Source organism: Centruroides vittatus, unplaced genomic scaffold (assembly GCF_030686945.1).
Source record: "Centruroides vittatus isolate TY-2023 unplaced genomic scaffold, ASM3068694v2 contig_299, whole genome shotgun sequence".
NCBI classification, from domain to species: Eukaryota; Metazoa; Arthropoda; class Arachnida; order Scorpiones; family Buthidae; genus Centruroides; species Centruroides vittatus.
The window spans coordinates 1,841,468-1,854,831 of NW_027121909.1; the positions used below are offsets into that span (position 1 = coordinate 1,841,468).

General features: G+C 31.2%; 1 protein-coding gene across 3 annotated transcripts in view; it reads right to left on the reverse strand.

The window, feature by feature from the left end:
• Positions 1–9,225, reverse strand: part of Nemp (Nuclear envelope integral membrane protein) — a 33,301-nt gene extending 24,076 nt beyond the window's left edge. For 2 of the 3 annotated variants that reach the window (XM_067267213.1, XM_067267211.1), the window contains exons 1-3: positions 9,123–9,209; positions 5,367–5,488; positions 1,442–1,640 (exon numbers count right to left, since the gene is read on the reverse strand). In XM_067267213.1, the coding sequence (XP_067123314.1) occupies positions 1,442–1,640; positions 5,367–5,488; positions 9,123–9,195 (394 nt within the window). In that variant the 5' untranslated portion in view covers positions 9,196–9,209. Of the gene's footprint in view, positions 1–1,441; positions 1,641–5,366; positions 5,489–9,122 lie in introns of all 3 variants that reach the window. The other variant, XM_067267212.1, reaches the window with a different exon arrangement.
• Between the last annotated feature and the right edge of the window lie 4,139 nt (positions 9,226–13,364).

The following is a 13,364-nucleotide window of genomic DNA, read 5'->3' on the forward strand; positions in this document are numbered from 1 at the left end:
TCGATGTTATGAGTATGAAACACAATTATCAGAAAAAAAATATATGAAACTATCATTAAATGCTTGCATGACCATGGACAGAAATTAGCATATCTAATTGGGATCGCCACAGATAGCACTGCTTCAATGATCAGCAAAAATATTGGAGCTGTTAAATTAACTCTTGAGCATAGATAAGCCATGGAAAAAGTTCATTGTCTTTGGAGCTTTTCATTTTTCATTGTTTTTTTGCACCTTGAAAATTTGTGCGTGCAAATATTTAATATGAACCATGTTATGTCAGTTTTGTTTAAACAGTTAAGGCAATAAAAAATAATTCTTTGAAGCAACATCAGTTTCAAAATTATCTTCAAAAAACTGGAATTTAAGTACAACAATTTGCTTTTTTGCACAAAAATTCAATGGTTAAGTTGTAGAAAATGCTTAAAGAAATTTTGGAATTTGAGAGAAGAAATTCAATTTTTTATGAATGAAAATGACCAGAATGTTTCTGAATTATATGATGGACAGTGGCTTTTGGATTTATGTTTCCTTACAAATATCACAATGAAATTAAAAGAACTTAATAAGCTGCTTCAAGGAATTTTATACCACAGAATGTAGTAATAGTGAAATTCTAAGAGTGTAATTGTAAAACAAAAAACCAGAAATCTAAATGTTATACATATTAAAAGAACTTAATAAGCTGCTTCAAGGTTGAAAACAAATTGATCACAGACTGTTATCAAAATATAAAAAGCATTCATAGAAAAATTCAAACTTTACAAAAGTCAGTTAAAATCAAAACTACACTCAATCTTCCAAAATTACATAAATTTAATAGTGATAAAAATCATTTTTCTAAATATGTACAAGAAATTACTAATTTACTAAGAGAATTTCAAGAGAGATTTTCATATTTAAAAATTTATGATAATATATTTAATATTTTCTTATGTCCATTTGACACAAGCTCCAACAAATTTGCATATAGATTTAATAGATCTCCAGTCATCTGAGTTGAAATATATGTTTGAGGCCAATGACAAAGTTCAGTTTTATACAAAATACATCTGTAATGATAAATTCCCTAATCTAAAAAAACTAGTAATGAGCATTACAGCTGCAATGGGAATCACCTATCTTTGTGAATCTTTTTTTCTCAAAATTGAAGATTGTTAAATGTAAAAGTTATAATAGAATGACTTAACTTAAAAAAACCAACTACGTTGTACAACATCAAAAACACCTATTGATATTAAAAAATTAAGTGAAAAAATTGAAAAGTTTTACATTAAAATACATACAAAATACTGTATAATTGTATATGTTTTGTTGTAAATAAATATGTGTGGCCATAATGTATTTTTATTTTTGGTTTTAGCCCAGTAAACAATTTTGGTTGGACAAGAATGATCTACATTTATCTAAAAAGAGATTTAATGTTATAAAACATACTTACAAATGTCAATGAATTGAAATTCATATGCATCTTCACTATAAATGCCAATACAATAATTCTTGAAAACAGGGAATTGTATAGAAGAAAATTTCCAGAAAGAAAACCACGATGTTTTATGATCAACATACTGCTTTAATACATCACTCGTATTTTCTCCTCCAAAGAATTTAGAATCAGATGATAATTTTTGAAAATCAAGCTAAAACATTTTTAATAATAAAATTAATCCTTAAAATTTTGTATTTAATTAAAAGTAAACAAAATCTTTATAACATATTTATCAATAAACAAAATACCATACTATAAAAATGATAATGCCTCACTAGCATGAATTACAGATGATAAAAAACAAAATTAATATTTTTATTAAGAAAATATGTTATCACATTTGAAATAATCTTAATATATTTTATTTCTTGCATCTTAATTTACTACAATTTTTATATTTTTTCTTGTAAGAAGAAGTTTATACAACCTTTTAAACTATATATATAACTATTGCAGCATCAATCCTTACTTCCTCAGCAGATTTACCAACAATAATACACAAACACCTAATTACTTGCTGAGCTTGCTGATATCTTTATTTTCAAACGTTTTCAACCTAGTTATTATAGGTCATCCTCAGGAAAAAATTTATTCCATTTTCACATTCGAATATATATAGCTCGTGATATTACAACGTTTCGAATTTTCAAAAATTTTTACAGTTTAAATAATAACAAATTAAACCAACTACAAACACATTAAAAACATTACTAATTAACAAACATAAAATAAATAAATAAATAAATAAATATTGTATCAAAAGTAGATTAAACTAGTTAAAGCTGCCATGTCCTTTCTACGGGTTTTTAAATCCCATTTCTTTTTCTATTACGCATTTCCATGCTGTTGGAAGATTATTTGCGTCTTTTGCATTTAAACATTTGTTTTCCACCTTACTCTTATATATTTCTACTTTCTCCATCCCTAATGCAATCGTCGGGGAATGGACTGCCTTTACTATTCTCGCTTCATCCCATTTTACATTCGCTCCTTCCTCTTGTCCCATGATCGCCAAAATGGTGTTATTGTGCCCTTTTTTTACATCATATTTGTGTTCTTTTATACGTGTTGCCAAATTACGTCTAGTTACTCCAATATATTCTTTTGTTACCGCTAATTGCTCGTTCTCAAATGGAATCTTATAAACCCCCGCCTTATCCTGCATTCTCATTGCGTCCTTATCATTTCTAAGTAATCTGTATATGCTTGGTGCTCTTTTATAAATCATTTTTGTGCCTTTATATCTACATAACTCTTCTATCACCCCTTCCATTTTTCTGTCGTACGTGAACTTGCTGATCCGATCCTCTCTATTAAATCCTCTATGTCTATGCTGTTTGTAACTCTTAAGTAACCCTTCTATTATGTTCACTTTATAACCTAACTGCTTTGCCACTTTTTTAATTCTGTCAATCTCCTTAATTTGATCTCGTACATCTGTGCAATATACGTACGCCCTTTTAATAAGCGCTTTAAACGCTGCCATCTTATATTTGAACGGATCATTAGACCACGCCGGTATATATAGGGGCGCAAGCGTGGGTTTTAAATATACTGAAGTTTGTATACCTCCCCTTTTAAACTTTATATTTATGTCCAGAAAATGGAGTTGCGTATGGCTTTTTTGTTCCATTTTTAGCTTTAACCCATGCGGATTGTCATTCATAGCAATTAAAAAATCTCCAATCTTTCGTTCATCCTTCCAAATTATCAATACGTCATCCACATATCTCTTGTACATTACAATGTACTCCTCAAATGATCTTAGGATATCTTTTTCTAGCTGACGTACTACCAACTCGCATAGGAGTCCCGACATGGGACTTCCCATAGGGACACCTTTCTTTTGCTTGTATGTCACCCCATCAAATCCAAAAAATGATTGATAGCACATCAAATCTGCAAGCCCATTTAAGTCCTCAACGTGCTCCTTCAGTATATTTAAAACCCACGCTTGCGCCCCTATATATACCGGCGTGGTCTAATGATCCATTCAAATATAAGATGGCAGCGTTTAAAGCGCTTATTAAAAGGGTGTACGTATATTGCACAGATGTACGAGATCAAATTAAGGAGATTGACAGAATTAAAAAAGTGGCAAAGCAGTTAGGTTATAAAGTGAACATAATAGAAGGGTTACTTAAGAGTTACAAACAGCATAGACATAGAGGATTTAATAGAGAGGATCGGATCAGCAAGTTCACGTACGACAGAAAAATGGAAGGGTGATAGAAGAGTTATGTAGATATAAAGGCACAAAAATGATTTATAAAAGAGCACCAAGCATATACAGATTACTTAGAAATGATAAGGACGCAATGAGAATGCAGGATAAGGCGGGGGTTTATAAGATTCCATTTGAGAACGAGCAATTAGCGGTAACAAAAGAATATATTGGAGTAACTAGACGTAATTTGGCAACACGTATAAAAGAACACAAATATGATGTAAAAAAAGGGCACAATAACACCATTTTGGCGATCATGGGACAAGAGGAAGGAGCGAACGTAAAATGGGATGAAGCGAGAATAGTAAAGGCAGTCCATTCCCCGACGATTGCATTAGGGATGGAGAAAGTATAAATATATAAGAGTAAGGTGGAAAACAAATGTTTAAATGCAAAAGACGCAAATAATCTTCCAACAGCATGGAAATACGTAATAGAAAAAGAAATGGGATTTAAAAACCCGTAGAAAGGACATGGCAGCTTTAACTAGTTTAATCTACTTTTGATACAATATTTATTTATTTATTTATTTATTTTATGTTTGTTAATTAGTAATGTTTTTAATGTGTTTGTAGTTGGTTTAATTTGTTATTATTTAAACCGTTAAAATTTTTGAAAATTCGAAACGTTGTAATATCACGAGCATTCGAAGGCTATATATTCGAATGTGAAAATGGAATAAATTTTTTCCTGAGGATGACCTATAATAACTAGGTTGAAAACGTTTGAAAATAAAGATATCAGCAAGCTCAGCAAGTAATTAGGTGTTTGTGTATTATTATTGCAGCATCATTTTACAGAATGATATTTTATATAATTTAAAAAATGAGCTATTTCAAAAAAAATATATCAACTTAGAAGGTAATTTTTGAATTTTAATTATAATTATTCCAGCATTTTCCTTATTCAAAAAGATTGCATTATGAATTAAAATTATTTATATATAATGTTTGTAATGTTGATAAAAGTAAGTAAAAATATTTTCATGCTAATTTCATCAGAAATATTTATAAAATTTTAAAAAAATAGCTGGTCTTAAACTTACAACATTACAATATCAAATTTTAATGTAACCTGATTGTTATATCATCTTCAAATTAAGAATATAACTTTATATTAATTACAAAATATTTAATATAAAGTTGTATTTTTCATTTGATAATGATATTCAAGTTTCAAAATATGTTAAAATAATTTAAAACAAGTTTATTTATATTTTATTGACCTATTATTAATATAATATATTCTATTTGATTGAAAAAGTCTGTTTGAGTAGATTGAAAATGGTAGCAACATATTAATTTATGTCTTGTTTGTATGAATAAAATTTTTTACTTTACTAAATTAACTTTTTTAATGTCAGTAATGTCATTAAATGATTCATTAATAAATAGAGATAACTTTTGTTTTGTAGAAAAAAAAAAAAAACAGATTGACAGCATTATTTAGCTATTTTCTATTAATCACAAATATTACATCATGTGATTTGCTTATTTTAGTATAAAAAATTTTTAATAAAACATAAATATGAATCTTTGTAAAGTAAAGATCCACCTTTAAACAAATTAAAAAATAATTATAAAAACAAAAAGTGCAGTAGAGAGAATATTGGATAGTAATGAAAAAAATATGATAATTTATTCTACTTACATAAACACTCCTCCAAGTGTTTGAAATAGCTTTTTCAATTCCTCTGTGGCAATATATGTCTATTTCACTAGTTCTACTATACTTTTTTCCAGTTTCTAGGTTAACAGCTGTAAAAAAATGATCTATAATATAATTAATACTTTGACATAAAATAAGTCTACAAAAATTTTATATTATAAACTTACATTTGGAAATATTTTAATGAATTAACAAATAATAAAAGACATTGAAGATGATATTTCTAAGACATCACATAAATTATAAATATATGTTAAAATATAAATAAATGTTAGTCTCTATTATTGTTAAAAGATAATGATAATTTCAGACATATATTAATTCCAACAATATGACATTATTCTATACCAGTAGTTCCCAAATTGGACACTACTGTTTCCTGGGACAGTGAGTAAACCTAGGAACAATAAGATGGTAGTGGCAGGGTGCTGGAGTCAGGGTACTGACTGAACAATCCCTTTTATCATTAAAATAGTTAAGAATAAACATTGTGTTTAATGGTTTCCAGATATGGAGAAAAATATACAGTACAGTAAGGACACAGTGTGAGATTCATAGAAAAGTTTTTCTACAAATATTTCCAAGCTTTTCTCAAACAAGGAAAAAGGATTAGGGGGCATAAGTTTATGAAACCAAGGGGAGCAGTGGCTCAAAAAAGTTTGGGAAACACTATTCTATGTAATCATGAGTTTGTTCCTACCATTATTTATATTAAACAAAGCAAATATAGATAAAACTGCACATTTATTTTATTATAACATAAATTATTAATATATATTTTTTAACCAAAAACATTAATTAATTCTTTGTCATCTGTTACCTAATTATCACTTAATTTTATTGAATTATTTTTAATAAAATTATGAAATTATTTTTACTGTTTATATCATGATTCTCTATTGTTATCATTAATATTTGATTAGATAATCTACTTGAAATTTTCTTCCTTTTTTCCTTTAGGAATTTATACTGTGCATGTGCAATAATTTGAAGCAATTTTAGACTGAGATTTTAAAATTACTATTAAACAAATCTCTAATCAGAATTCAGTTTTATTTTAGTATATATTCAACTTTTATCATATGTTAATAATAATCTGGTATTCTTCCCATAATGACATAAAAATTTAAAAAGACAACAATCATAAATTTAAATTTAATTTGAATTAAATTAAATATATTTTTAATAATTAATTCTTAAGAAATATCAAATATCTCAAATATCATTTGATTGTTATTTCTTTTAAAGAAGAACCTCTTGTTTAGTAAATAAATATGAAAAGATTCACAATCTGTTTGTATTTTTTTAGAGAAAACAGATGATTAAAATATACAAAATGTATTATATCATCATTATTTTATTACTTTCTAAAAATATGTTAAAATGATCAAATTATATTTTAAGTTTATAAATAAATTCACAATTATATTCATGTTTGTGTATATGCATTGAAAAATAATAATGTTTAATTAAATTTCTGAACAAAAATGATCAGAACAGTCTAAAAAAATATTTCATTCAAAAATGAGTATAATGAATAGTCAAAAATAATTCACTTTATATAGATTGTGAAATAAAAAATGCTAAATGCAGTTATATAAATAATCCGGTTAAAGTCTACTTTGGTAGTCCCAATGGCTGCGCTTCTGACTGTTTGTGTTCCTGACGGACTCCTCCCAAAGTGGAGCTGCCGGCAGGCCACTGAGTGTTTAACATCACTAGTTATTGATTCATGGTAGTTCTTAAACAAAAAAAAATGTCTACTAAAAATACAGTTAATCTAATCTAATCTAATCTAATCTAACCTAACCGAAGTGCCACCATTGGGACTACCCAGGTAGAATTTAACCAATAATCCTAAATATCAACGTTGTAATGATCGCTATAACTGACAATTATAACTATCATTCATAATAATATTGATCATAACAAATAAGAGCATAATTCCAAAATAAGTTTTGATAGAAAAAAAATCTAGCAGTTCACAGTAAAATTCATTTATTAATAAATTTTTTAATTAAAACTAATTAATTAAAAATTGTAAGGAGAAATATATCCTTTCTTACAATTTTTGAATAATTATTAAACATATATATGATTTTTAAAACATAAAGCTGCATCTTTAATATACTTATATTTATTAACTATACAAATACAGTGGGTGATCAGTTAACGAACATGATCCGTTCCAAGACTTTGTTCACTATCTGAATTGTTCGTTAACCGATTACTGATTTATCATAGGTTTTTATGGGAATTTGATTAATTTGTTCTGGAGGCCCCAAAAAATAACAAATATATACTTTCTTAATATGTTTATTTATAAGTAATAATAAAAATATATATATACACACAGTCTTGCATTTTTATTAGTCATGTTTTTTCTGTGTATGGGTGTTAAAGAATCTGTCTAATGTCGATTGCTTTTCTCTCTTCTTCAGGATTTTTCAGAAGTAATTAATAGCATTGTAATTGTAGAGATCCCCATGCCTATTAACCTCAACTTGGTTTGGATGCCATTCTAAGATCATTGTTCTGGCATCCTCCCACTTCTTCAAAAGATCTTTAATAGCAGATATCGGCATCAATCCTCTTTTTCAGAAGAAAACATATTTCTCCGAGTTTCTTGGTGTTCTTCATTCAAGAGTTCTTCATTCAAGAGTTCTTGGCCTTCTTCTGTCGTCAGATCCGTTTCAGGTTCCATTATGAGTTCTTCAATGTGCTTTATTTCTCAGATGTAATTTTTGTTAATCCTTTAGCTGCTCAAATCTTCTTGATTATACTGTATCTTTCTTAGATAAGAGTGAACTGCAGCCTACTGTAGACCTGTTCAAGCCATACTGCCCAGCAACATCAGACATTTGCACACTCTGCACCTTTGCTATTATACTCTCATCTTTTGAAATTAAAAACTGATGCAAAACTTATAACGAGTGTCTACCGGACAGTCTCGCAAATACTATAAAAAAATTGTTTCTGTCAGAAAAATAAAAGGCTGGAATTGCAAGAGAGAGTTTCATTTAAAGTTCGGAGGAATACTATCCGATCAATATATATCAAGTTGAGCGTCGATATTGACGTCTCCCATGCTCCGAAAAGTTTCAAATTATTGCCTGAAGACAAGGGAAGACCAATCGGTATTCATTATTTTACGTCGCTTCTTCTTGTGTTTGTTCTGTGAGGTGTTCGTTGTCTGATCATAAAAATCTTTCGCAAAAGTGTTCATTATCTGATTTGTTCGTTAACCGATCACCCACTTTACGTTATTAATTTGATATTTGCCTCAGTGTGTTTGGAATAATCAATATTTAAATATTGATTATTCCAAACACATTAAAGCAAATATAAACTTAATAATATATTTGTTTGTTTACCAATTAATATAGAAACATATTATATTGAAGATGTATCTTTGTTTAAAAAAATTATGCATATGTTTAAAGGATATTAAAACATTGCATTTATAGTGTATCAGCTGTCAATGCATCACTCAATAACACGTGACTTGTTATTTGCTAAATTGTACCATACACTTAACAGCTGTAGCTCTCCGGTGCATAAACAACATACGGTAAGTTTTCTTGAAAATTTTAGGTAAAAGTTTCCCTTTGGTTCTTAGAACATTTAGAATTAATTCAAAATATCATCACCACCACCTCGAATTAAACAATTTCGTCTCTGATAAACAGACGAACTTAACACGGATTTTTTTATTAAAACTAATTAAAAAGCACTTACAATCAGAAGAATAAACTACGGCAGACAGTAAAATAATATTTAAAGTACAAAAAACACACAAAAATGCCGCCATGATTGAATGTCTACAAAGTCATTGTTGCCACCTTATTAGCACTATATAAAAAAACTAAAATAATTTTAAAAAATAAAATTTTTTTAATTTTGTTCATATTTAGTATTTTTCTGCATAAAAATTATAATAATAATTTAAATTATTATAAATATATTAATACAATTTAACTTGATGTAACAACCACTGCGAAAGTTTATTTTCGGTTGAAGTTTAAGCTAAAAAATTAACATTTGGTTGGGGTTTGGTTTAATGTCAACACTCGGTCATCATTTAGTTGTAATCTAATTAAATTTTCATTGAGAAACACCAGCATAAGAGTATACAACCAGCAGTAATTTCATCTGTTAGAACATCCACATTGCTTACAAGAAAGGACATCAGCCGACATCAGTAAAGAATGGCAAATACTATTTCGATTTGTATTATCCATGATAAATTATAGAGTTCTGAATTGGATGTGAATCCGGATCATCTACATCTCGATAGACTGACTCCTTACCGCAAGACCATTTAGTCAATCATTTATGTGAAGTCCCTAAAATCGAGTCAAAATTACGAATAACTATAAAGTTCCTAAGTCGGGAAGTTTCGGAGGTCAAATCGGGTCAGGAACACTTGTTAGTGATGTAGACCAGACAGGAAGGACACTTTCTTACTTATTTTAAAATAAACGCAACGCGATGATAAACGACAGAGGGGAATGCCAACCGAGAGAGAGGGAGCTTTGTCAAAGTGCTTGCGAACAAGTGTTGAGTCTAAACAATCGAGAAAAGGGGGGTTAATGACCAAAAGGACATCTATTAAGTCATGTAAGCCCGAACCCGTTAGGGAGTAAATAGCCACAAGAACATCTGGTAGACCGTCTAGGTTCAAAGACGTCAGAGAAAAGGGCCATAACGGAGTAAAATACGAGCACGGACTTCAAAAGCTCCGACAACATCTCTCGGACGTTTCCCGACCTGGATCGGTCTCGAGTTTTGCCTAGAGACAAAAGAATGACCAATCGGGGTAAGGGAAAGGGCGAACAGGACCAATCAAAAGGGTAAGATGCGGGAAAAATCCTATAAAACCCCTAAGTCTCAAGGTCAAGCGTCGGTTCTCCTCAAGATTTTGCTGCATCCCCTCCGAACTGTTCCAATGGGCCGGATGGCCGAGCGGTCAAGGTTAGCAGCCTGCTGCCCTGGGGGACTCGGAATCGAATCCGGACGGGTCGAAAAATACCCAGGAATTTTTCGGGGGGTGGTGCATTCGGATATGTCGGTCCCCGTTCCTCACCACCCGGCCGCCCCATTGTGGGCCTGGCCGAACCCATAATGGGCTTGCTATAAGAGGCCCTCTTAGTGCCCACAGGGCGGAAAGAGTTACAAAAAAAAAAAAAACTGTTCCAATGTGCCAACATATCTCAGCCGACCCCTCTGGACTTGAGATCTTGCGACCCAGAAGATCATCCACCATCTACGTCTGCCCCGGGGCTGCAGCATCACCCTCGACCGAAAGACGACTTGCCACAAGACGACGATCGTCGAAATCAACGCCTGCTTGAAAGCAGACTGTTTTTGTTCCTAGCGAAAGTTACCTTTATGACAAAATAAACGATTTTTGTGTAAGACACTTGTCATCTTTGTCTCCTGCCGCCTCCACCAACATACAATTCGCCCTAGGTTTTCCTGACGCGCAATTAACTTATTGCCCCTAAAAGTCAGCGAGCTTACATTTAGTTAAGTGATTAAATAATAAACAATCCACAGTTCGTGCGATCAACTGAACTTCATGCAAGTCCATAATTACAAATTTAAAGAGCTCACGAGCAAATTTCGAAATACAGTAGCCCCTCGTTATATCACGCTTTTCCGGAGATAAAGAAAAAGCGTTATGCATCCGGCGGCGGGATATAACCGAGTACTAAAAATTCTGGGCTTTAACTAAACAGATTACACATGCTATGGAATCTCTACCCTCTGTTCTTTCATCAGCAAGTGTTTCTGATATAAAATAAGCCTAGCTTTTCAATACTGAATTTGATTTGTAGTTATATCGTATTAATTGACGTTCATGTAAACATCGAACGTCCATTTAGCATTATTGTTTTTTTAACAATGACATGTAAAGACGAATACTGTCGATATAAAAACAAAATATCAGTTGCGATTTTATATTATACTATATTTCATAATAAATCCTTTATTATAAATTCGTGTAATTTATATTTTTCAATAAAAATGATAAATACAGTAATTTAAAAAATAAATATTGAACATCAAAACATAAAATTACAGAGTAAAAATTTTCTAAAAAGCAAAATAAAGTTACTGCGGTATAAAAATTTTAAAACTTTCCATTCAGAAATAGAGATCTTTTCCTTGCACATTCCGCAGTGAAATTTCGAATTCACAGAAACTTGTAAGTCAGTAGGCTACTTAAAACCAATAAATAAACGACTTTTAATACCAAAAAGAAACTTAAATGATAATTGATCTGTCCACCTGGTTTGCTTATTTAGATCGTGACGAATTTATTGTTTCACCTGCAGTAGTGGTTTCAAGAACAATGACAGGAATAAAATACCGTATTTCGTTGTAAAAAGAAATTCGATGGCAATTGATATTTTAAAATGTATTGACTCGAGTGCTTTTAAAATTTGGCGGACCAAAAAACCACGATATATCCAAATCCGCAATATGAAGATGTGCGATATAATGAGGGGCTACTGTACTGTACAGTAATACATTTGCTATCTGGTGACAAATTTCCAATGCTCTAAAATCACACATAAACAGATAGTAAGACTTTTCGGCAATATACGGGGTATCTCATTTTAATTAGTCATCCAAACTGTTTTGGAAAATATGCATCATACGAAAAAATGTTCCAGGCTTAAAATGCTTTGTATGAATGGGACACAAGATGACACTATCGGTTTCTTCATAAGTGGAGTTACTTCGCTGAAACGAACTGTAGTCAATTTACAGTTTTTTTTCGTTTTTGCTGAAAATCGAACATATTTTTAGACCCTTCTAAAAACTCTCTAATTAGTCTAGAAACAGGGACCCAATTTTTGCATTCTGTAAAAACGGGTAAGGTTAACTATAATGTAATAATCTTAATCTTCGGTATCGTTACTTTTGCCCGAGCAACGCCGGGCCTACCTGCTAGTTAATATAATAACGCAGAAATAAGAAACAAATGTCATATGATAGCATATAGTTGTAATGCATTAAATAGGCAATGAAAGAAATTTGAAAATGACATTAAGTCTGAATGAATAAATGAACTGTAATGTCGGACGAAAGATTTACTGTGCTATTATTGTTTGTTTAGTTAAGTTGCCGGCAACGCGATCTACCTAGGAGGAATGTCTTCCAGGAGGTCTTTTTAAGGGTAACTGGCTCCTATTCAGGCGTTACAGACGTGTAGAAAATCCGGAAAACTCCACGTGGCCAGCCCGTCCGAGCTAGGCGCGAAACCATAACCGAACTACCAGTGTTCAGGGAACAGAACCAGCTTGCTACTGGTGGACCTCGTGCTATTACTGGTAGGACGAATGATGCATTTTTTATTTGAAAGAAAGACTTACACGCTGTGCTTTGAGCAGAACACATCCACGACAAAATTTATATATGAAATTGTTTTTTAGAAACTACAGGAAAAGTGAAATTAAAAGAAAGACTTAGCTAACCTTGTCAATCTACCATTTCAATTATATTGAGTGCGAAATAATATTGTTCCTATTATTGCAAATTTTATTGTTTTCCGGACACATCAAATTTGTAAATTCACAAATTAAAGTATTAGTTTATGTTACTAAACTGAAGTATTGATATAAATCAAGCAATGGCACAACTAAGGGCTGAAGGGTGGCACCCAGGGTGCCACCCTTCACCCCCTTAGTTGTGCCATTGCTTGTATTGCCATGTAATAACCATACGTTGCATCTTTTTCAACGTATGGTGCCACACAATAGGAAAACGGGGAGAAGCTCCCCACGTCCTTGAAAATGCCCGTTTTATAAGTTTTGGGTCCCAGAGCGAACATTCTGATAGGTCGTTTCCAACTCACCTCCGCTTTCCAATTGGTCTTCACTCGTTACGAAATGTAATATGATCAGAACCCAGATCGCGGGATGAGTCAACACCGACTGACAATTCGATCCCTATCGAAGATGTTCGATC